The sequence below is a fragment of the Lithobates pipiens genome, unplaced genomic scaffold (assembly GCF_037356315.1).
Source record: "Lithobates pipiens isolate NorthernLeopardFrog02 unplaced genomic scaffold, aLitPip1_a1.2 Scaffold_25, whole genome shotgun sequence".
NCBI classification, from domain to species: domain Eukaryota; kingdom Metazoa; phylum Chordata; class Amphibia; order Anura; family Ranidae; genus Lithobates; species Lithobates pipiens.
Window position 1 is genome coordinate 163,526,021 of NW_027507787.1, and position 26,007 is coordinate 163,552,027.

Below are 26,007 nucleotides of genomic sequence, written 5' to 3' on the forward strand. Positions count from 1 at the left end.
GGACCCCAAAGCGTGTTAGAAGATGCACTCAATTGCCCTCAGATTTAAGATACTCAGCATTCCTCGTGATTTCACCTTCTCCTGAGTGGAAGCCAGCAATAAGATAAGCATATTCTCTAATTTTTTTGTTACACGGGTGTTTTTTGCAGTAATTTGGGATAGGAGTGGAGGACAGGGTGAATTAAGCAATCTGTTGCCTTTTAGTTCTCAAACACAGAAATTTGAGGCTAAAAAAGCAAATGAAGTGACAACAAAGGATCTATATATCACAGAAGCCATGAGAGGCCCCCACAGGGCAACTAATTAGTCATTTTTGGTGGATTTTCCTTTATCCAACTTTACATATCCATGTAACTATGTATATAAAATACACATTTTTTCATTGCATATTGAATAAAAAGAATGATTTTAATTAATGGTGTCTTTTGGCACCTATAAAGTCCCATCTGTATAATTATTTTTTGATTTACATTAACATGGGATGCAGTGCCTTGATCACTCATAAATCCAACAACAATTAAAATGTTTACATAACCACTTAATAGACATTTAATAACAGGAAATACATTTTAAACCACGAAATCCAAATTAACTTCAACGCTCTTTACCATTGGTTAGTAAATCAAAGAGTGACCTGTAGCCTTGGTGATGCAACAAAATAGTATGCCAAACATACAAAATTTGAAAATAAAAAACAAAATTTTTTTTTAATTTAAAACATATACACAAATATAATAATAAAATAAAAAAAATTATATATACACACACACACACACACACACACACACACACACTATTTTGTCTAAAGTATTGGGACACCTGCCGTTACACGCACTTGACCTTTAATGGCATCCCAGTCTTAGTCCGTAGGGTTCAATATTGAGTTTGCCCACGCTTTGCGGCTCTAACAGCTTCAACTCTTCTGGAAAGACTGTCTACAAGGTGTTCTATCGGGTTGAGGTCAAGACCCTGTGCAGGCCAGTCAAGTTCCTCCACCACAAACTCGCTCATCCATGTCTTTATGGACCTTTGTGCACTGGTATGCAGTCATGTTGGTACAGGTAGGGGCCATCCGCAAACTTGGGAACATGAAATTGTCCAAAATGTCTTGGCATGCTGATGCCTTAAGAGTTCACTTCACTGGAACTAAGGGGCCAAGCCCAACCCCTGAAACACAACCCCACAACATAATCCCCCCTCCACCAAATGATTTGACCCAGTGTACAAATCAAGGTCTATAAGGACATGAATGAGCAAGTTTGGGGTGGAGGAACTTGACTAGCCTTCACAGAGTCCTGACCTCAACCCAATAGAACACCTTTGGAATGAACTAGAGTGGAGACTGCGAGCCAGGCCTTCTCGTCCACATCAGTACCTGACTTCACAAATGCGCTTCTGGAAGAATGGTCAAACACTCCCATAGACACATTCCTACACTTTGTGGACAACCTTCCCAGAAAAGTTGAAGCTGTTATAGCTGCAAAGGATGGGCCAACTCAATATTGAACCCTACGGACCAAGACTGGGATGCCATTAAATTTCATGGGCTTGTAAAAGCAGGTGTCTCAATACTTTTGGTAATATAGTTTATATGTGTGTGTGTGTGTGTATATATATATATATATATATATATATATATATATATATATATATATATATATAGCCCCCTGTTCCTAAAAATGGGGCTATAGTGTAAGTTTAGTTTATAGCTGCTCAGATTGATTGTATAGTTTAGTTGTTCTACACTTAACTGAGTTTGCATTTCTTACTGTTGCCAGTAGGTGTCGCTGGTACCACAGGCCAGTATGAGAATTACAGCTAGGTTGAGCTATGTAATGAATATTCTTTCTCCAGAACAACCCAGTAGGAGGTCCCTGGCTGCTGTGCATTCTGGGAAGGGGGGATTTATTGGGCAGAGCCATGTGCTCTTGCATTAATTCATTACCTCTGGGCCCTTCTGGCCTGAGGATGTGCTGCTGCAAGTTCTGCAAGTAGACCCAGAAGCCTGTCTGGGGCCTGCTAATCCTGTGGTGGTCCTTAGGCTGTCTTGCCTGTGTTCAAGAAGCTGAGCCAAGCTGAGGAGATCCAGGGGAGGACCCTTGCCGGAGAGAGCCAGGATGAAGGCTGGTCTCTCAAGAGGGCCTGGTGACTCGTTTGGAGGACGCACCTATATCTAAACTACTCTTGCAGTGTTGCCGGATGGCTTAAAGGTACTGACACTGTGAAGCTGACTCCTATTCTACAATCTAAACGTGGTAACTAGCTCCTGCCTGCTTAGTCTGTGAGAGGGACTTATCCAAGAGTGCTACTGACTGCTAGGTCTGTGTGAGAGGCCTATCCATGTAGTCAAGGTCTGCTAACGAGAAAGCTGTTTTACCTTTGGATTTTACGGAGTCTGTAATTGATCTGAAAAGAGTATCTGAAACCTCCCCTAACCCTCTCTCCTACTACTGCCTTCAAGTTCCTAATTAAAGCATTGAAAATATATAAAGTGACTGGCACCCAAATTATGTTCTAACTTCCCATTATAGCCATGGACTCAGCCCTGGGGTGAATGTAAGCTTGCCCCCTGCCTCTGGAGTTACCTCTTTGCTCCCACTAAACCCAGGGTATATACAGTATCTCCCAAAAGTGAGTACACCCCTCACATTTTTGTAAATATTTTATTCTATCTTTTCATGTGACAACACTGAAGAAATTACACTTTGCTACAATGCAAAGTAGTGAGTGTATATCTTGTATAACAGTGTAAATTTGCTGTCCCCACAAAATAACTCAACACACATCCATTAATGTCTAAACCGCTGGCAACAAAAGTGAGTACACCCATAAGTGAAAATGTCCAAATTGGGCCCAATTAGCCATTTTCCCTCCCCGGTGTCATGTTACTCATTAGTGTTACAAGGTCTCAGGTGTGAATGGGGAGCAGGTGTGTTAAATTTGGTGTTATCGCTCTCACTCTCTCATACTGGTCACTGGAAGTTCAACATGGTATCTCTTGGCAAAGAACTCTTCTGAGGATCTGAAAAAAAGAATTGTTGCGCTACATAAAAATGGCCTAGGCAATAAGAAGATTGGCAAGAACATGATTGCCAAGACCATACAGCAGTTTAACAGGACAGGTTCCACTCAGAACAGGCTTTGCCATGGTGGATCAAAGAAGTTGTGTGCACGTGCTCAGCGTCATATCCAGAGGTTGTCTTTGGGAAATAGACATATGAGTGCTGCCAGCATTGCTGCAGTTTTAAGGGGTGGGGGGGAGTCAGCCTGTCAGTGCTCCGACCATATACCACACACTGCATCAAATTGGTCTGCATGGCTGTTGTCCCAGAAGGAAGCCTCTTCTAAAGACGATGCACAAGAGGACCACAAACAGTTTGCTAAAGACAAGCAGATTAAGGACATGGATTATTGGAACCATGTCCTGTGGTCTGATGAGACCAAGATAAACTTATTTGGTTCAGATGGTGTCATGCGTGTGTGGCAGCAACCAGGTGAGGAGTACAAAGACAAGTGTGTCTTGTCTACAGTCAAGCATGGTGGTGGGAGCGTCATGGTCTGGGGCTGCATGAGTACTGCTGGCACTGGGGAGCTGCAGTTCACTGAGGGAATCACGAATACCAACATGTACTGTGACACACTGAAGCAGAGCATAATTTCCTCCCTTCGGAAACTGGGCCCCAGGGCAGTATTCCAACATGATAACGACCCCAAACACACCTCCAAGATAACCACTGCCTTGCTAAAGAAGCTGAGGGTAAAGGTGATGGACTTGCCAAGCATGTCTCCAGACCTAAACCCTATTGGGCATCTGTGGGGCATCCTCAAATGGAAGAAGGTGGAGGAGCGCAAAGTCTCTAACATCCACCAGCTCTGTGATGTGGACATGGAGGGGTGGAAGAGGACTCCAGTGGCAACCTGTGAAGCTCTGGTGAACTCCATGCCCAAGAGGGTTAAGATAGTGCTGGAAAATAATGGTGGCCACACAAGATATTGACACTTTGGGCCCAATTTGGACATTTTGACTTAGGGGTGTACTAACTTTTGTTGCCAATGGTTTAGACATTTATGGCTGTGTTTTGAGTTATTTTGAGAGGACAGCAAATTTACACTGTTGTACACGCTGTAAACTCACTACTTTACATTGTAGCAAAGTGTCATTTCTTCAGTGAAAAGATAGAAGAACATATTTACAAAAATGTAAGGGGTATACTCACTTTTGTGAGACAATGTATGTGTGTGTATATATATATATATATATATATATATATATATATATATATATATATATATATATATATATATATTTAAATGTGTGGAAGTATAACCCTTTCATATTAAAAGAGCAGTGGTGCATTTAATGCAACATGATCTCCCAATGGGAAGTCAAGAAAGTACAGACAGTCGAAAAGCTTTAGCTTAAGTATACGGCCGATATCCCAGTAATTTACAACAGACTCTTAATCCATCTTTATATTACTAAACATTAATTTATTTCCAAGAAATTAAAAAGCTATTTACATCATACTTATTTACAATATGCCTTGAGTACCATCGCTATAAACATGCAAAGGGTGACAGTGGTTGAACAAACCAGATTTTTTTTTATAAGACACAGTAGGAGCATTGAACCTATCAAACCAACAAAGAAAAACAGATTAAAAATGTTCATTCAGTTATCCATCTTGTAAAGCAGGGGCTTAAAAAATAACATCAAAATGTCAGATGGTGTATGTGATTCAAAATGCACACTGCTGTCAGAATAACAATTTTGTAAAGATTATAATTTTATATTTGTGAACTGCATACAGATTTTGAAAAGAAAAAAAAAAATTTTTTTAAAACCACTGACCATGAAAGTACCTTCTGAAATTTCTCATCAACTTGCTAATGAGTCAAGGAATCTGCAGTGCATTTCCTTTATTTTCTTTGTTGTTTTGTTGTTTTTCTACTAGAACCTATTAAAAATTATTTGACATATTCCAAAAAGAACAGTCAGTCTAAAACCAAATTCATTTCAGTTATGTCAGAAGTGTCCGAACACTCTTTTTGATGATGCCACATCCCTATAGTCATAGCAATAATGAGAAATTAATAATGGGTGGGATAAAGATATACATTATAGTATAAAAAAGTATATCTTTAGAATTTGGCCCTTAGATGACCTTGGACCTGTCTTATTACCTTTCTTGAGATCCGTACCTGTCACATATGTCGGGTCATATGTGAGTTCCCTTTCCATTTTGGGTTTTGCATCCTTGGCTTTAGCCACCTTAGTAGCTTCTTTCACTCATAGTTTTTTTTTTTTTTTACATTATTACTTAGCGACAATTTGTCCCTTGAATTCTATCTCTTCCCTCTCAGTGCGGCTGGTGTCCCTTGAGTTCCTGGGGTCTTACATATTTGGATTATCCTGTATTACAAACTTTGTAAAGTTTGTTGATATGCCTTGTACTAGTCCATTACTATTGTTTGATATTTTGGCTCTAAATATTGTATTATGTTTTGTTCTATTATATATTTAGTAGAATCTACCCTTTTTGCAATACTCCCCAAGGAAAACATTAAGGCTTCATTCACACTGGTCGTTTTTTGACATTTTTACAGCAGCTGTTTTTGGCTGTTGACATTTTTTTCTACAGTCATTAACCACTTGAGACCCGCGCTACAGCCAAATGACGGCTACAGCGCGGACCTCCTTTGCCGGGACTACGTCTATTGACGTCATCCCGTGCACGAGCGGCCTGCGCGCCCTGTGATCCGTGAGTCTATGAGACTCGCCTGATCACGGATCCGAGCAAGGGGTCGATCCCGACCCCATATCACGTGATCAGCTGTCAGCCAATGACAGCTGATCATGTGATACAACGGAGCCGGTAATCGGCTATTATTCCTCCTCGCACTGACAGCGCGAGGAGAAAAAAAAGAGCCGATCACCGGCGGCCGTGATCGGGACATCAGTCACGATCACGGCCAGCTTTCCAGTGCCCACCTTCCCCCCTCAGGAATAAATAAGTGCCCCCCGTAAGTGCCACCCAGCAGTGCCCACAGTGCAACCCAACAGTGCCCACAGTGCCACCCAGCAGTGCCCACAGTGCCACCCATCAGTGCCCACAGTGCCACCCACAATCTGCCTCAACAAAGGTGCTGCACCCCAGTGCCACATATCCGTGCCCATCAGTGTCTTCTACCAGTGCCCAGCAGTGCCACCTATCAGAGCCACCTATCAGTGCCACCTATCAGTGCCCATCAGTCCCATCTATCAGTGGTACCTAACAGTGCCCCTTAGTGCCACCCATCCGTGCCACCCATCCGTGCCATCTTATCTGTGCCCATCTTTGCCCATCAGTGCCGCCTTATCTGTGCCCATCAGTACTGCCTTATCTGTGCCTATCGGTGCCACCTTATCTGTGCCTATTAGTGCCACCTTAACTATGCCTATCAGTGCCCACCAGTGCAGCCTATCAGTGCCCACCAGTGCAGCCTATCAGTGCGCCTCATCCGCGCACTTCAATGAAGGAGAAAAATGACCTGTTTGCAAAATTTTATAACAAACTATTAAACATGATTTTTTTATTTTTATTTTATTTTGCATCTTTTTTTGTTTGTTTAGCAAAAAATAAATCTCCCAGCTGTAATTAAATACCACCAAAAGAAAGCTCTATTTGTGGGAAAAAAATTATAAAAATGTCATTTGGGTACAGTGTTGTATGACCGCGCAATTGTCATTCAAAGTGCATCAGCGCTGAAAATTGGTCTGGGCAGGAGGGGGGTTTAAGTGCCCAGTAAGCAAGTGGTTAAACTCTCCATCATGTTATCCTATGTGTCCATGCACACATAGGCTGTTATCAGCAGTTTTGGGCAGTGGCGTTTTTGAGCAGTAAAAAAACCCCAAAAATAGTGGATTCTGAGAGACGTTTTTCAGCTGTAAAAATGCTCTAACGCTGATAAAAGTCGATAAATGCTCAAAAACATCGCTCACCAGCGTTTTTTAATGTTTTTGATCCATAAAAAAAAAAGCTATAATGCTAACACGGAAAACACTAATAAACGCTGAAAAACGCTATTGCAAAAACGTTGAAAAAAGTTGAAAAACTCATTGCAAAGCTATTGACATTTTTATAGCGTTATTTTAACATCCAGTGTGCATGAGGCATTAATGTTGAAACGTGTTAGAGTGCAATTCCACATATCCATGAATGAGACCTTTAGGGCTATATACACTATATTGTCAAACGTATTGGGACACCTGTCTTTACATGCACATGAACTTGATTGGCATCCCAGTCTTACTCCATAGGGTTTAGTTGGCCCACAGTTAGCACCTATAACAGCTTAACAGCTTCAACTCTTCTGGGAAGGTCCACAAGGTTTAGGAGTGTGTCTATGGGGAGGTTTGACTATTCTTTCAGAATTTGTGAGGTCAGGCACTGATGTTGGATATGGAGGCCTGACTCGCATTCTCCGCTCAAATTCATCCCAAAGGTGTTCTATTACACTGAGGTCAGGACCTTGTGAAGGCCAGTCAAGTTCCTCCACCCCAAATGTACTCATCCAGGTCTTCATGGACCTTGCTTTGTGCACTGGTCCAAATCATTTGGTGGAGGGGGTGTTATGGCGAGGGGATGCTTTTTAGGGGTTGGGCTTTGCCCCTTAGATCCAGTGAAGAGAACTCTAACAGCGGCTATAACAGCTGCATCTCTTGTGGGAAGGCTGTCCACAAGTTGTTCTATTGGATTAAGGTCAGGACTCTGTGTAGGCCAGTCAAGTTCCTCCACCCCAAACTCACTCATCCATGTCTTTATGAATCTGGTTCTGCAGTCATGTTGGAACAGGACGGGACAATCCCCGAACTGTTCCCACAAAGTTGGGAGAATGAAATTGTCCAAAATGTCTTTGTATGCTGATGCCTTAACTGGAACTAAAAGGCCAAACCCAACCCCTAAAAAAACAACCCCACGCCATAACCCCCCCTCCACCAAATGATTTGGACCAGTGCACAAAGCAAGGTCCATAAATACATGGATGAGCGAGTTTGAGGTGGAGGAACTTGACTGGCCTGCACAGAGTTCTGATCTTAACTTGATAGAACATCTTTGGGATGACTTAGAGTGGAGACTGCAAGCCAGGCCTTCTCATCCACATCAGTACCTGACCTCACAAATGTGCTTCTGGAAGAATGGTCAAACATTCCTATAGACACAGTAAACCTTGTGGACAGGCTTCCCAGAAGAGTTGAAGCTGTTATAGCTGCAAAGGGTGGGCCAACTCAATGTTGAACCCTACGAACTAAAACTGGGATGCCATTAAAGTTCAAGTGCATGCAAAGGCAGGTGTCCTAATACTTTTTACAATATCGTGTATGTATCCCCATATATGATCCATGTACACAAGGGACCTTCATTTTATTATCTGTTTTTAATGTATGATGTCTCAATAAACTTTTACATTTTATTTGGTTGAAACATTCTTTTGGTGCCCTTAAAATCGTACCCATTACTAATTGCTCAATATAGCTAACAAAATGAACTGGTTATTTTCAAACCTAACAGGGCATCCATTTCTTCAGATGGTCTCTTATCTCGAAATGATCAGTGGATCTATTTAAAAAACTCAATATGACAATATGGATTTCTTCATGAAAAAAAAAAAGAAGATTTTCACAAATGTATCCAATCAAAGCACAAATTCAGCTACTGATGACCAGTGGTGGAGTTACTAATCAAAAGTGCAACACGTTACTTCTGCATGCATCAAATAATAAAACAAAAAACTTTTCCCTGATTTCTTTAATAAAATGAGCAAAACATAAATATTGTACATTGTTTTCAGGTTGTTAAACCATCCCCATGACTCTGAAGGATGCTTACTTGGTTTGAACTCCATTCCACCGGTATAGAAAACTGGTAGATTAGTCCACAGTATTTTTATTCATTTATTTTTATTTTTTCTCACTGTTGAACATACTTGGCATAGACAATGAAAGGTGACATCCTCCCCCGAACGCAATAACATCTTGTCAACATATCAACCTTCGGATACCAAAGGAGAGATTAGAAATTCATGTTTTCTTTTAAGAGAGGAAAGTTCTCAGAACAAAGTGGTGAAATGTGATTTTTTTTTTTTTTCCCCCTTAGAAATACTTGTCCAACGTCTGCAAAATAAAATATAGAGAGTCTGTACATGTGGATCATATGTTGAAGATGAAGATGGATATTTGTCTTTGTGTAAAACCAAGTGGACAATCATTTTGTGGCTTGGCTGAAGAATGTGATTCTCCGGCTTGGAACGTGGTGAGTAACAAAATTCTGAAGGTAAAGTCGTTGTTAAATGAAATTCCGGTCTGTTTCAGGAAAATTGGTAATAAACAACGCTGGTCACGTCAAATGAACACCTGGCTTTCCAAAAGGCCTTCAAAAAAACATCCCTGAGGTCCTTCTCATAATGAAACATTTCTCAACAGAGCAATGGAAATTAGAATCCGGGGGAATCTCCAGGATTGTTTAATGGAACAACTGAAAATAAAACTTAGTTGTCACCTCTGGCAAAACACATTATTTTACAAAGTAGAAAAAAAACAAAAACAAAGCAAGTGTTAAAGTTATTTTTCAGTTTTTTTGTTTTTTGTTTTTTTTTAACGAACGCATCTCATGTACTTCCTATTTACAAATGTGGCACAGAAGGGCAGAAAATGAGAAATGGATTCCTTCCCGTAGAAAAAGAAGTCTGAATTTTGGCCCAGCTAGAAGTTTTGTCAACATTAAACACTTGTACAGTTTGGAATCTCCTTTGTGCTTTCACTGTTTACAATCGTGGATATGCTACCTGAAAAAAAAAAAAAAAAAAAGAAACAATAAATAAGTTTAAAAATGTAAAGATTATTTTAAAAATGGTAAAATAAAAACAATCAATGCAACTATCTGCATGCTGGTTAATGGCTTGACAATTATTTTACCTCTAAAAATATTTACATTTTCGATCTTAAAACTAACTAGAAGAAGCTCTTAAAGCAGAGCTCCAGTCTCGTTAGCATTTTTATTTTTAAACCCGGTTATTCTTTACTTGTACAATAAAATTAAGAGACTCTTACAAATGTAATCATTCTTTTTAGGCCGGCCATACACAGTTCAAATCTTGGACAGCTCAGCAGAAACTAGGTAAGATTCAAACTGTTAATGAGTAGGCTGAATTTACCAAGATGATCTATCAATCAACTTGGGTACAACAAGCCTGCCAGATTTTCTTGCGATTATTGAAAATCACTGTCTTCCTCTGCCCTCCCCACCACTGCCTGGAGAAGACAATGGCCTGGCAGGAGGGATTGCCACATCAACACTGTCTGTGTTGATAGGAGAATTAAGTGAATTTCTTTCCTGCAAACTTTCAGGAAAGAAGTTCTCTCTGTGTATGGCCGGCCATATTTATAAATCTGTCATCACTCACACGATCAGCTGGCTACCCAGCATGCACCTATTGATCTTGTGCCTGCGCAGTATAGACACTGTGTGGTGGCCTGTGTTTAGAGATTGCCATAGCAATGGTGGGATCGGTTCCCACCCCATCGTTATGGCAACCTGTCAATCAACACAGAAACCAGAAGGAAGACAAATACTGAAGTCTTAAAATACTGTGAGATTTATCTATTAGGCTTCCCGTGGACTCCTGGTATAGATGGCGCTGATATCCCAGGAGTCCATGTGAATCGTCTTATGACAAAATCGATTAGGCAGCTGGGACCAAAATTGCCACCTATATACAGCTATATAAGGTATTTAAAAAAAAAAAGATATCCATTTATAACTTTATTGCGGGTGGGCTTTCTGATCTAAGCAACATATAAAAATGGGTGGAATTCCACTTTAAATATGATATTGATATTGGTCATTTTCTAAATATGGCCCTCAAAGTGTAAATCATTAAGGCTTATAGCGAAAATGATGCCAGTATTTGCAGAATGCTATGAACATGACTTAATCTTGTGCAATTTGTTCCAAGTACATTTCATAGCTCTGATGGCACTTGATCTTAAATATTTTCCACTACACCTTCATATAACAAAATGAAAGGCAATGTATTTTTAAGCTATGTAACTGATCAGTTATTTGAACGTACTGCTTTGAAAATATACGGTATTAGTAACTGTTCAAAGGACTAGCAGACAGGGCCGGGACAAGGGGTGCTCAGGAGAGGAGGCTGCCCTGGGGCACTGTGGTATCTTGGGAGGTGGGGGGGGTGCCACAAGGAGATTGGGGGGGAATTTGTGGTGGAAGTGGGAATAGGGGGGGGGGGGGCAACAGAGGGTAAGTATTGTTCTAAGAGGGGAAATATGGAGGGGGATGCTAAGAGTGTTGGTTTAGGGAGATTTGTGTAGATAGGGGGGGTGGGGGGAGAAGATTTGTGCTAGAAGGGGACATTTTAGGGGTATGGGATTTGTGCTAGGAAGGGTGAATTTTTTGAGCGGGGGAGATTTGGGGGTTGGGTGAACAAAGATTTGTGCTCAGAGGCAGGATTTTAGCAGGGGGGTGGATTTGAGGGGAAATGTATGCTTAGGGGGTAAGCATGAAGATTAGTGCTCAGTGTTTTTGTGGGGGGGGGGGGTGTTTGCTAACACATAATGCTGATACATCTTTGGGGGGCAAAGTTTGGCATGTTCACCCTGGGCTCCAGGTGACCTTATCCTGGCACATCAGTAGCATATGGATGGAAAAGGTTAGGCGTTTTGTACAGTATCAGTGGAATAGAAAGGGTAATAGTTGGCCATGGTTTACAAGAGCGTTACCTTCCTTTATATAAAAACATCTAGAATTCTTAAAGCTGAAATTTAGATATGACATTTACATCATATTTACACTGGTACAGCTTGAACAAATTCGAGTATGCATATCTCATACCTGACTAACCCATGGAGAAGCTACGGATCACTGAGAAGTTACAAATCACTTGCCACTACTACAGTAATAGCAGAAGTCTTCCAGGTCCGGTGCCAAATGGCTACCCTCCTGCATGGTAATCACAAGGGGTGGCTCACTGGTCCAAACAGAACCAATGTAGCAATAATATAAAAAGTATACTGAAACTTCAGCTTTAAGTAGGAATGAGGTATACCACTACATGGGTTTGAGGCAAACCCTACTTTTATCATATATTACACTGCGTTGCCTTTGGAGTCTAAAAATTGGAGTTCCACAGCAAGATGTCCAAAAAATATTTAATTTCAAACATATTGTCAGTGTTACTTTAACATGTTTCAGGAACCACATATTATCCCCTTCATCATGGTTTATAACGGGCTCAAGAACATTTGTTTAAACTCTGTATTATGCGCACCCATATGGAAATATGGCCAGCAGGCTTAGAAGCACGGATAAGGAGGCTTTTGGGTAAGCCAGCCCCCTTATGATAAAAGGAAGGGACAGCATTGGTTGCTTTTAGCTGCTGTCCCATCCATAGAAAACTTTTTTTGCTGCAAGACTTGCCTTTTAGTAAAAAAGGTTTTTGTTTCGGAATAATTTGTTGGGGTTTTATTTGTATGTTTGTTTTTGTTTTGTTTTTTATATTGACAGGGCCCTTTTTTAGGTTAACTGCTTTTTTTGTTTGCTTTGTTTTTGTTTTTTGCTACATGGCTTTCCTTTAACAGAAAAGAAGGGGCTTCTATTTCAAGGGTGCTATTTTTTTTTCCAAAACAATATTTAGGTAACGTGCATACCCCCCCATCTGTTTACCCCCCAAAAAAAACAACAAAGCCTGCTGATTAAAAAGATATTACATTAGTGTGACTTGAATGTAATGTAGCAGAATGGTAATACGCAACGTGATCGTATGCAATTAACTTTAGGTGAACTTTATTCCTATTTCAATTATACATTGCAACGTGAGCAGGGAGAGGGGGGGGGGGGGGGGGTAATGGTGTAAGTAAATTGTTGGTGTAACATTAGGATGAGTTTGGTTGATAAGGACTAAAATAAAATTACCACTAATTAGAACAATGGCAACTTTTTCACAGGATTGTGACCCAGTTTTCCTCCATGTACCTGGGCAACAACAGATCACCTCCAATAGTGATCTATTGCTAAAGGGAGATACTGGACAAAGCGGTAATAGCTCCATGCCTGCCTCTGTACTCAGAAGAAGTGCTATGATGTCACTTGTGACTTCACTTCACTTATGCAAAAGTGTTGTGCTTACATCCACTTCTACAGCCACTCCTATGATGCAGTCTGTAGAAGCATCTGAACCCCAAGAGCTGATTTTTTCTCCTCCTGGGCTTAGCACCGGATGTGGTGCAAGGGCTGGGGAAGGGAGGGGCAAAGAGTCACTGAGACCAACTGCTGTTTTAAATGGCATTGGGATGAATAGCCATTCTCTGAGCACCATTTCAAGTGGTTATTCTCAAGGCTCCGTTCACACCTAGGCGTTGCTGTTTTACAGGCGTTTTTCAGGCTTTTTTTGGGCATTTCTGCAGAATTTTGCAGCGTTTTTCTACAGGCATTTTCAAGGTTAAAAGGTCACCATTGTAAAAGAATTCAAATTAAAAGCGGCTCTATTGCCCAAAACATTTTTTGTGGTGCAAATGGCGTGAATGGGCAGATGTAGTTTATCCACTAAGTGTACCTTTAACTCCTGAGGAAGCTCGGATGGGCGAAACATGTCGAGTGGTATATTCTAAAGTGATAAATGTCAAACAACTTTATTAGTTCCTTTCTAAAGCATTAATGTGGATAATCAGTTTTATCTTTATGTGTATCAATAATTTTGTAATAATAATTGTTATTAAAATAAAATATCTTTTTATGCTATATTTATGGTTAATATCTACTTATTCTATCTAGCACCTTAAAAGTCCCGGGGTTCCTGCGTAATCCCACTTTCCCGTGTTTAAAAGTGTTGACTTTATTTAGGGATGTGGTGCTAAGTTTGTCTAGGTTTACCCCGTTTAGTGTATTTCGCCTACAGTCATGGCCAAAAATATTAGCACCCCTGCATTTCTGTCAGATAATGCACCGCTTTGCCCAGAAAATTGTTGGAATTACAAATGATGGGCAGCACAGTGGTTTAGTGGGTGTAGCACTCTTGCCTAGCAGTAAAAAGAGTCTCTGGTTCAAATCCCAACCATGACACTACCTGCCTGGAGTTTGCATGTTCTCCCAGTGCCTGCGTGGGTTTCCCGCGGGTACTCTGGTTTCCTCCCACACTCCAAAGACATGCTGGTGGGTTAATTGGCTTCTGTCCAAACATTTGATGAATGTGAGTTGGGGACCTTCGATTGTGGGCTCTGTGAAGGTAGGGACCGATGTTATTGTGAGATGTATGTGTGGAGCACTGCGTAAAATTGATGGCACTATATGGGTACCTTAAATAAATAAGGATAATTTTAGACACGCACCCACACTCACTCAGGTTGGACTTGTGTCTCTATTCAACCTTACTATGTAACAATGTAAATATTTAGGCATTCTCATGTTTATTTCTTTTGCTTGTATTGGTGTGACACAAAGAAAAGTAGAAAAACAACAATCCAAATCTGACACATTCCACACAAATCTCCAAAAATGGACTGGACAAAATTATTGGCACCTTCTCAAAAATTGTAAGAAATAATTGGATTCCAAGTTTATGATGCTTCTGTAATGGATAATTAAACTCACCTGTATCAATTGACAGGTGCTGACAATATAGAAATCACACCGGAAACCAGTTAAAATGGTAAAAAATTTACTCAACCTTTCTGTTGTGTGCCACGCAGAGCATGGAGAAGAGAAAGAGCAGCAAAGAATTGTCTGAGGATTTGAGAATGAATATTGTTGAAAAGCATGGACATTCTCAAATCCATCTCCAGAGATCTTATTTTCCTGTGTCCATTGTGCGTAACATTGTCAAGAAGATTACAGCCCATGGGACTGTAGCTAATCTCCCTGGACGTGGACGAAAGAGAAAAACTGATCATCGATTGCAATGAAGGATTGTTTGACTGGTGGATAAAGAACCTCAATTAACTTCCAAACAAATTCAGGCTGACCTTCAGGCACAGGGTACAGCTATGTCTGCTCGGACTATATGTCACCATCTGAATTGAAAGAGACGCTATGATGGGAGACTCAGGAGGATCCTACTGCTGACACAGAAACAAAAAAGCCAGATTGGAGTTTGCCAAAATTTACCCGAGGAAGCCAAAATCCTTTTGGGAGAATGTGCTGTGGACAGACTAAACAAAATTACAGCTTTTTGGTAAAGTTCATCAGTCTACTGATTTCAGAAAAAGAAATGAAGCCTTTAACCACTTCAGTTCCAGAAGGTTTTACCCCCTTAATGACCAGGCAATTTTTTCTCATACTGCACTGCGTTGCTTTAGCTGACAATTGCGTGGTCGTGCGAAACTGTACCCAAATAAAATTGATGTCCTTTTTTCCCACAAATAGAACTTTCTTTTGGTGGTATTTGATCACCTCTGCGGTTTTTATTTTTTTCACTATAAACAAAAAAAGATTGACTATTTAAAAAAAAAAAAAAACAACAACAATATTTTTTACTTTCTGCTGTACAACATTCTCAATAAAAAAAAAAAAAATCAAATGTCTTCATCAATTTAGGCCAGTTTGTATTGTGCCACATATTTTTGGTAGAAAAGAAGATAAAAAAAAAAAGAAGAGAATCCCAAAAAGAGAATATTGATTGGTTTGCGCAAAAGTTATAGCGTCTACAACCAACAAGATTTAGGGACTTTTTAAAATGTTTTTACTAGTAATGACATTGATCAGCGATTTTTAGTCGGATTGTGACATTGCAGCGGACAAATCTGACACTTCCTCACACTGTTTGGTGACCAGCGATACTGTATAAATGACACTGGCAGGGAAGGGGTTAACAGCAGGGGCAATCAAAGGGTTAACTGTTCTCTGGGAGTGTTTTCTTAGGCTACTTTCACATGGAGATTCTTTACAAGAGTTTACGGCTAAAAATAGCGCCTGCAAAGCACCTGTAAAGCACCTCTCCTGTCACTCCAGTGTGAAAGACCGAATGCTTTCACATTGGAGTGGTGCGCTAGCGGGACGTTAAAAAAGTTTGCAAGCAGCATCTTTGGGGTGGTGCGGGATCACTGTATACAACGCCCCTGCCTATTGAAATGAATGGGCACCGCTGCCAAAGCGCCTGCAAAGCGTTTCGGCAGTGGCCCTTTGCGGGCGCTACTAATCCCTTCTTTGGCCGCTAGTGGGGGTTAAAAGTTTCCTGCTAGCAGCCGAAAAGCGGCACTAAAACTACGGTAAAGCGCCACAAAAATCAGCGGATGCACTTGAGGAAGAGAGACATCTGTGTTCCTGATTAGCAGGAATCACAGATGTCTCTTCTTGTCTGACAGAAGGACGATCTGCCTTGTTTACATAACCAGACTATTCTTCTGTTTCTCCAGGGAGCGATCGCGGGTGGCTGGTGGCCACCTAACCCGCTGATTGGCTCCCGTTGTGTCCAATCACAGTGGGAGCGTGGCTCCGGCGGTGAGTTTGCGCACGCCCAAGAGCCGTGAAGGAGAATCACGTACAGGTACGTGATTTTGCACTTAAGGGTCACCCTTCCGCAGTAAATGTACGTGGGGCAGTCCCTACAATCAAACATGGTGGAGGTTCACTGAGGTTTTGGGTTGCTTTGCGGCTTCAGGCACTGGATGTCTTGACCGTGTGCATTTCACTATGAAATCTGAAGATTATCAAAAAATTCTGGAGTGCAATGTAGGGCCCAGTGTCAGAAAGTTGGGTCTCTGGCAGAGGTCATGGGTCTTACAGCAAGACAATGACCCAAAGCACACGTCAAAAAGCACCCACAAATGGTTTAAGGCAAAGTGCTGGAGAGTACCGAACTGGCCAGCAATGAGTCCAGAGCTAAATCCCATAGAGCACCTGTGGAAAGATCTCAAAACAGCAGTTGGGAAAAGGAACCCTTCCAATCTGAGAGACCTGGAGCAGTTGGCGAAAGAAGAGTAGTCAAAAATTAATTGATGGTTACAGGAACTCATTAATGGTTACAGGAAGCGATTGATCTAAGTGATTTTTTCCAAGGGGTATGCTACCAAATATTAAATTGAGGGTATAACAATAAAGGGATGGTGTGCTGTTCAAAAAAAAAAACGCACTTTGCTCATAAAGATACCAATGTCCAAAAAAAGTCCTTAGTATCAAATGTGGTAAGAAAATATTAATAGGAAAAAATCAAGAAATACAGCCACACAGCTGTCACCAGACACCTCCTTGTGCAATGCCTGCTCAGCTTAATATGTGTAACCCATTACAGGTTATATTTTGCCTTTTAATAAAGTAATGATCTGTTGTGGCTCCAATCCGGTCAAAAGCCTCCTATACTGGAAAAGCTCTGCTGCAGAATTGGTACTCAGGATATGAAAGGATAGGCATATAGCATAGTATGTCTTTAACAATGATCACAATTAATAGGATTAAAAACACTTACAGCTACTTGCCACATAGTATAAAATAGTATTTGAAAAGCAGTCCTTGGGACAGTAAATCGCCTTCTCACTGCAATACTTTCTTGTCCTGGAAACACTAGAAGTGGCATCACTGGCTCCACCCAACATGTTGCATCACTTGTCATGTGACTTCCTCAGGGTCACACATTTTTATTGTATATAGCAATGTACTAGTATCCCTATAAACATTAAATTTAGGGTGCCAATCATTTTGTCCAGTCCCTTTTTGGAGTTTTGCCTGGCATGTGTCAGACTTGGCTTTTTGTTGCTTCACCTTTTTTGTGTCATACCAATACAAACAAAATAAATAAACATGAGAATGCCTAAACATTTGTAATTCCAATAATTTTCTGGGCGAAGTGGTGCATTACCTGACAGAAATGCAGGGGTGCCAATATTTGTGGCCATGACTATCTATACTCTCTATCCAACCATCTATCCATCCATCTATAGCAAATTATTATCCTTTGATTTTAATTATCCAAAGGATTTAAAGAAACGCCTATGACTCAGAGGATGTTGAGATGCTGTTGCGTTCCTTTTTACTCCATAATTATTGTAATTTGTTACCATTTTATGGTGATTATATACCTACCTATTCTGATCATTATTACCCTCTGTGAAGGCTTTGAAGCTAGCCTGCAGAGCTCACTACTCAAGCTTCCTGTGGCTGTCATAAAACCTATCACATAAATTCATCCTATTGTCTTTTAATAGAAAAATATTTTTTTTCTGCAGCAAATTACACTTCAGTTCTTTAGAACATCTTCACAAAAACATCCATTTACGCTCTCTGATTTAATAGGATTTAAATGTTCTTAATGCCATGAAGTGCAAAGCTGCCCCGAATGTTTAAGACGCAACGATCATTGTGCAAATGCAACTGGTAATCAAATGTGCCATTGCTTTGAACCCTATTACCATACGTGTTTGAAAAATACATTAACGCAATGACAAGGTAATATTGCTTGCAACATCTATGTCGGCTCAGAGGTCATGGAAAAGCAGCACTCTCGCAGAGAGGGAGTGGGTGCCTCTCGGTGTTCTTCGGCACAGCCAAATGATGTGGAACCCATTCATTAAAATACTGTCATGGACATTTTGCGACTTGGCTTTATATCTGATTAAATGACTGGCTACACATTGCTGAACAATTATTTTCCATCAGCGTAACACGCCGGGGTTCAGGATACTTGTGCGCTGAAATTACCGATGACTCGTGTGTCCAGTTCCTTGTCTGCCAGCTCCTCCTCCGTGAAGTTGCTGAGTGATATTTTGGGTGCGCTGTCATTTTGACTGACGGAGCCAATCATTTCTTGTTCTTTGTCATGCTGAACTTGCGCGTAAATGTTAATCCACGGGATTTTCCTGCAGTTAAAAAGAGGTTTGTGTTGTAAATGTTTTGCATTTTATAGGTGTATATCAAGGCCAAAACTTTTTTTTCCAAGTCATGAAACTTGGTATGAGGAATCCTGGCTTCATTGGATGCTAGTTTGTTGATAGTTTACCAGAATATCAGTCAATTGTCATTAACCACTAGAGATCGGCGCTATAGCCAAATGACGGCTACAGCGCGGACCTCCTTTGCCGGGACTACGTCTATTGACGTCGTCCTGTGCACGAGCGGCCTGCGCGCCCCCCTCTGTGATCGGCGAGTCTATGAGACTCGCCTGATCACGGATCCGATCAAGGGGTCGATCCCGACCCCTTACCACATGATCAGCTGTCAGCCAATGACAGCTGATCATGTGATACAACGGAGCCGGTAATCGGCTATTTTTCCGGCTGTCAGCGCGAGGAGAAAAAAAAAGAGCCGATCACCGGCGGCCATGACCGGGACATCAGTCCCAATCACGGCCAGCTTACCAGTGCCCACCTTCCCCCTGCCAGTGCCACCTCATGAATAAATAAGTGCCCCCGTCAGTGCCACCCATCAGTGCCCATAGTGCCCACAATCTGCCTCAACAACGGTGCTGCACCCCAGTGTCACATATCCGTGCCCATCAGTGTCATCTACCAGTGCCCATCAGTGCCCATCAGTGCCGCCCATCAGTGCCCAGCAGTGCCACCTATCAGAGCCACCTATCAGTGCCCATCAGTCCCATCTATCAGTGGTACCTATCAGTGCCCCTTAGTGCCACCCATCCGTGCCATCTTATCTGTGCCCATCAGTGCCGCCTTATCTGTGCCCATCAGTACTGCCTTATCTATGCATATCGGCGCCACCTTATCTGTGCCTATTAGTGCCGCCTTAACTATGCCTATCAGTGCCCACCAGTGCAGCCTATCAGTGCCGCCTCATCAGCGCACTTCAATGAAGGAGAAAAATTACCTGTTTGCAAAATTTTATAACAAACTATTAAACATGATTTTTTTTTTTGTTTAGCAAAAAATAAAACTCCCAGCTGTAATTAAATACCACCAAAAGAAAGCTCTATTTGTGGGAAAAAAATGATAAAAATTTCATTTGGGTACGGTGTTGTATGCTCGCGCAATTGTCATTCAAAATGCATAAGCGCTTAAAGCTGAAAATTGGTCTGGGCAGGAGGGGGGTTTAAGTGCCCAGTAAGCAAGTGGTTAAGTACCCTTGGGATTATGGTAAGCCATTTGGTGGCTCATTATACACTGATTAAAAAATTAAAGGAACCCTTTAAAAACACATCAGATTTCAATGAGGAAAAATATCAAGGTGGATATCTATACTGATATGGACTGAGTAATGTGTTAAAAATGAAAGGATGCCACATTGTTTAATGGAAATGAAACAACGGGTACACTAGATGGGAAACAATGAGACAACCACCAAAACAGCAACGGTTTTACAGGTGGAGGCCACTGATATTTCTTTTCTCTACTCATCTTTTCACTAGTTTTGCATTTGGCTAGAGTCAGTGTCACTGCTGGTAGCATGAGTTGATACCTGGACCCTACAGAGGTTGCACAGGCACCCCAACTCCTCCAGAATGGCACATCAATACGTGCCATTTCCAGAAGGTTTGCTGTGTCTCCCAGCACAGTCTCAAGAGCATGGAGGATATTCTAAGATACAGGCAGTTACTTTAGGAGAACTGGGTAGGGCCGTAGAAGATCCTTAACTCATCAGCAGGACTGGTATCTGCTCCTTTGTGCAAGGTGGAACAGGATGAATACTGCCAGAGCCCTACAAAATGACCTCCTGCAGGCTACTGGTATGAATGTCTGACCAAACAATCAGAAACAGACTTCATGAGGGTGGCCTGAGGGCCCAATGTCTAGTGGGCCCTCTGCTCACTGCGCTTCGCACTGTGGAGCTCGATCGGGATTTGCTATTGAACACCAGAATTATCAGGTCCACCACTGACACCCTGTGCTTTTCACAGATGGGAGCAGGTTCACCCTGAGCACATGTGCCAAATGTGAAAGGGTCTGGAGAAGCCATGGAGAATGTTATGCTGCCTGTAACATCAATCAGCATGACCGGTTTGGTGGTTGGTCAGTGATGGTCTGGAGAGGCATATCCATGGAGGGACACACAGACCTCTGCAGGCTAGACAATGGCACCCTGACTGCCATTAGGTATCGGGATGAAATCCTTGGACCCATACGCTGGTGCAGCGGGTCCTGGGTTCCTCCTGGTGCACAACACTGCCTGGCCTTAAGTGGCGAGAGTATGTTGCCAGTTCCTGGAGGATAAAGGAATTAATACCATTGAATGACCCCCACGCTCACCTGAAATCCAATAGAACACCTCTGGGAGATTATGTTTCGGTCCACCAGGTTGCACATCAGACTGTTCAGGAGCTTAGTGATGTCCTGGTCCAGATCTGGGAGGAAATAACCCAGGACACTATCTGTTGTCTCATTAGGAGCATGCCCCGATGTTGTCGTGGGGGCCATACAAACTACTCAATACCCTTTTGAGTTGCTGTAATGAAATTTCACCAAAATGGACTAGCCTGCTGCATAATTTTTTTGCTTTTATTTTTGGGGTGTCTTTGAAATCAGCCCTCTGTAGGTTAATAATTTTCATTTCCATCAAACAAAGTGACACCCTTTCATTCCTAACACATTACCTAGTCCATATCAGTATAGATACCCAGCATGATATTTTCCCCCATTGAGATCTGATGTGTTTTCAAATTGTTCCTTTATTTTTTTTTAACAGTGTATATGTATTTGACTACTCAGAATCATATGGATTGGTTTTTCCCACTCGTCATGGTTGGTCCCCCTTTATGCCTCTCCACAGCCTGAGATCATCTGACCTCTCGACACTTGTTTGCCATTTGTTTTTGTTAGGTCTCATGTACACTGCTGCTGGTAAATGTGCTTTTAGGAACGCAAAAAAATGCGTTCAGGACCACTGTTCAGAGGCATTTGAAACTCCAAATGCCTGTAACAGCTTGTAAACACGTGTAAACGCTGTAACTCACAATTAGCCACGTTTCGTTTATAGGCGTTTTCAATTTTTGGCTGTTTGAAAAATGCTTCTAAATGCATACGCGGGTAAAATGCCGCTAAACACGGCATGTAAATGCGGTAAAACTGACGGTTTAAATGTCGGTTACTATATGTAAAGTTAAATCATTCAGAAGAGGTTGTAAAAACGTCCCGTGTACATGAAGCCCAAGTAGTCGCATGGTGTTCTGACGTTTTTTTGTTTTGTGTTCCTTTCTCTCTCTCTCTCCCCCTTCTCTTTTTTTCTGTGCCTGGAGGGGATAGGAGGTGGCTTGAATAAAGCTGTTAAGTTATATACTTGTGCATATTTATATTTTTCAATTGTATGTTTTTAATTTTCTAGAACTAAGTGATCTTTAATTGGATAACTGTCATAAGTAAACACGATAATCTGAAGAAGTGGTGTTCAACCACAAAACGTGTTATTGAACCAGTACACTTGACAGTAACCTTTAATACTAGAAGAGTTCATTTTTGTACTAACATTTTCATATGTTTTTAATGTTATAAAAATGTTGCACAATAAAATATGCAACATGTTTTATATGATGTTTGGTGTATTTTGTAATTATATATAAATACTGGCAGGCCATCATTTAATGCCCTACACTCCTCTCCTTTCCTTTTTAGATTTTTGTATTCTTCTTGGGTTGGTGACCCCCCAGTATTGTCATTTGTTGGACTCCCATTGCTCCTATTGGTAGCCCCAATTTGAACTGTAAATACTGTAAATACTGGCAGGCCATCCTCTAGGCTGGATTCACACCTGCTGCGGCTCACCGCAGGGGTCCGGTGAGTCCCTCTATACTGATTCAGGCGTGAATCAGGTCCAAATTTCTGCCTGAATTTACACCTGAAATGGAGCAAAAAACGCACAGGACCCTTTTCCAGTGCGGACCGCGGCCGCCCCGGAGCCTTGTAAGCGAGTTCCATTGAAAACCGGTCACACTCTCCTGTCATACAAATTGGATGCGGGTTCACATCAGTGTGAACCCAGCCTCAATGCCCTACACTCCTTTTCTTTTTAGTTTTGTATTCTTCTTGGGTTGGTGACCTGCCAGTGTTGACATTTGTTGAACTCCTATTGCTCCTATTGGTAGTCCCACTGTGTACAGAGTTATGCTTTTTCATAATATTTATTACAACTCTGTCAATGTACAGTAGCAACTCATCACACTTACAAGGATCAGACCCTTGCTGCCTTTCACCCTGTGACAATCAAGTGTAAAAATCTATCACAGTCAAGTCAGAGTAGTGACTCAGCTCAGTGACTTGTCAGACAATCACAATGTGCCGTCTGAGTGAGTGATCACTGGGAAAGATAAGAATGAGGACATTTTAACACAATAATCTCTGCCCTAGACACCTTTATTGAGTATTTATGGAGCACAATAAAACCATACATTAATAGAACACAATATATGTAAAAAACAAATAGCCACTAGGTTAAAGCTGCTGCCATATATCACCCACTAACTGCAAGTAACCTCACCTAAAAATATAAACTCTAAAAAGCAGTGCTACAGATCAGTGAACAATCACCACTTGGCATTAAAACAATGAGTTAATCCCATGTATTTGCATAGCAAAAGTCCAAAAGTCACAGTCTCTCATATATAAACAACCAGGTGAACATCCCGAATGCAATCAACTCCAAAAGGCTGAAAGAACGCTATCACCAACACCTCCACAAGGGAATACCGCTCCCTCTAGAGTGAACACTTACCAGATCCCAGCAAGTGTAAAGCATTTAACACTGTATGGTAATCAAAAGGGCTCTCCATGGAGAAGACTTTTCTGATATCTGGGTAGGCGCATCACACACTAATGGACTCGTCCACAAATGAAATAAAACACAAATCCATAGTGTAATCCAGTTTTACAGAATTTATTTAAAATATGCCCCCTCCCCGTATAAAACACAACTACAAAACATATGTAAATAAACAGCGATCAATTAATCCAGTCAATGTACCAGTGGAAGATCCAGTAGGTGTCTCTTACCACACACTAATGCTCTCTGGCGCTGCTAGTCCTCTCGGTTGGCACGCTGACATCAATGATGGTCGTTATATGGCCCCACCCTGACACGTATTGTCATCACGACATGGTTGCCTGCTATAATTGCTTCCTTCATGGGCTGGGCTGGGCTGGGCATTGAGCTTCTCTCTCCTTCCTTTCCTTAGTGGGGCTAGCAAGAGACCAAGGCCACACTAGAAAGGAGGTAGAATCTCACTGCCCAGCTTAGCCCAGCCCATGGAGGAAGCAATTATAGTAGGCAACCATGTTGTGATGACGAAATGCATCAGGGCGGGGCCATACCATGACCATCATTGATGTCAGCGTGTTAACTGAGGGGACTAGTAGCGCCAGAGATTATTATTGTGTGGTAAGAGACACCTGCTGGATCTTCCGCTGGTACATTGACTGGATTCATTGTAGGTGTGTTTTATATGGGGGGGGCATATTTTAAATAAATTCTGTGAAACTAGATTACGCTATGGATATGTGTTTTATTCCAATTTTGGACGAGTCCATTAGTGTATGATGAGCCTACCTGGATATCAGAACTGTCTTCTCCATGAAGAGCCCTTTTGATTACCATACAGTGTTAAATGCTCTACACTTGCCGGGATCTGGTAAGTGTTCACTCTAGAGGGAGCGGTATTGGCTCATGGAGGTGTTGGTGACGGCTTTCTTTCAGTCTTTTGAAGTTGATTGCATTCTGGATGTTTAAATATTCACCTCTGTGTTCATAAATGAGAGACTGTGACTTTTGCTATGCGAACACATGGGATTATCCCATTGTTTTTATGCCAAATGGTGATTGTTCACCGATCTGTAGTAGCACTTCTTTTTAAAATTTATATTTATAAAAAAAATTAGGAAATGTCTTCCTCCTGCCTGCAGTAAACCTACATGAGATCATTTTCCCAGGATTCTCTTTTAGGCAGACTTTCATAAACTATGTATGGGCAGAATAACTTGACCGGTACTCAAGGAATGATTTTTTAAAGGCCAACATTTTATTTTCAATATGTTCTCCCTACATTGATAGGGATGTATTCAAACAAACTTAAAAATCTACCAACAATTCTAGTTCGATGGAGAATTTGTGCCTATTTGGACACATGCATCCAAGATTGCACTTCTTCTCCCATGGTTAAGAGGGGACTACATAGGGTTGGGGCTAAACCAGAGCCCAACAAGGTGAAGTGTATTCTTGAAGCTGAGACACAGCAAACAGGTGTTCTTTATAAGCTCCACCCCTGATTAGTTTTACTGAAAAGCCCCACCCCCTTCACCAGCACAGCCCCACCTACACATGCACAATTCCCATATAATGTCTGCAGGAGCAGGGGGATTGATGAGTGCATTGGGAGTCAGTATAAACGAACGTCATTTTACCTTACCTCTTGAACTTGTAGATTAAAAAAACAGCTAAACCCACAAACACGACTGAAAGGAGCATCAGCATCGCAGAACTGCTGTGACTGGCACTATTGTCCACTAGGGGTGCTGAGGGAAAAAAATAAAATATGATAAAAATTCTTTATTTTTTTTATTTTTTTTTTTGCAATTTGCACATTCATATTTTTCACCGTTCACAAAATATTGTTGAAATTAAAACTTTCAGTTCCGTTCAATGAGCTGCTTAGGCAAAATGAGCTTGAAAAAAAAAGTTATAATCTTTATTTTTTCTTTATTTAGGTCTGTTTTTTTTGTAGGGTGTAATTAGAACTGTTTAGTTTCCTTCATTAAGTGTATAGTTTTTTTTTTTTTACCTTTTGTAGGTATTTGTTCATATGTTTTAACCCCTTGTTTCTCCTTTTTATATTTTTTTTTTTCGAAAAATACAAAATGTAACAGAAATTGACTGTTTTTTGCTTGAATTACTGAGAGTTGAAAACCCACAGTTTTGCTTATCCATAATCATCAATAACATGTAAGTTTCCCAGCTTTTTGTTTTTATTTTTTTATTTTTTATTTTTATTTTTTTGCTTCAAAGGATGGTCTACACCATTGCTGTTTACTTTTAAACAAAGTTTAATAGCTCCATGAGCCTCAACATCCCATCAAACTCAGGTTCTTTGGCT

General features: G+C 41.2%; 1 protein-coding gene across 1 annotated transcript in view; it reads right to left on the reverse strand.

The window, feature by feature from the left end:
- Positions 1 to 4,464: 4,464 nt before the first annotated feature.
- SORCS3 (sortilin related VPS10 domain containing receptor 3) overlaps positions 4,465 to 26,007 on the reverse strand; it is a 962,887-nt gene continuing 941,344 nt past the window's right edge. The window contains exons 25-27 of the mRNA XM_077455086.1: positions 25,324 to 25,429; positions 18,684 to 18,841; positions 4,465 to 9,825 (exon numbers count right to left, since the gene is read on the reverse strand). Of these exons, the coding sequence (XP_077311212.1) occupies positions 9,761 to 9,825; positions 18,684 to 18,841; positions 25,324 to 25,429 (329 nt within the window). The 3' untranslated portion in view covers positions 4,465 to 9,760. The remainder of the gene's footprint in view (positions 9,826 to 18,683; positions 18,842 to 25,323; positions 25,430 to 26,007) is intronic.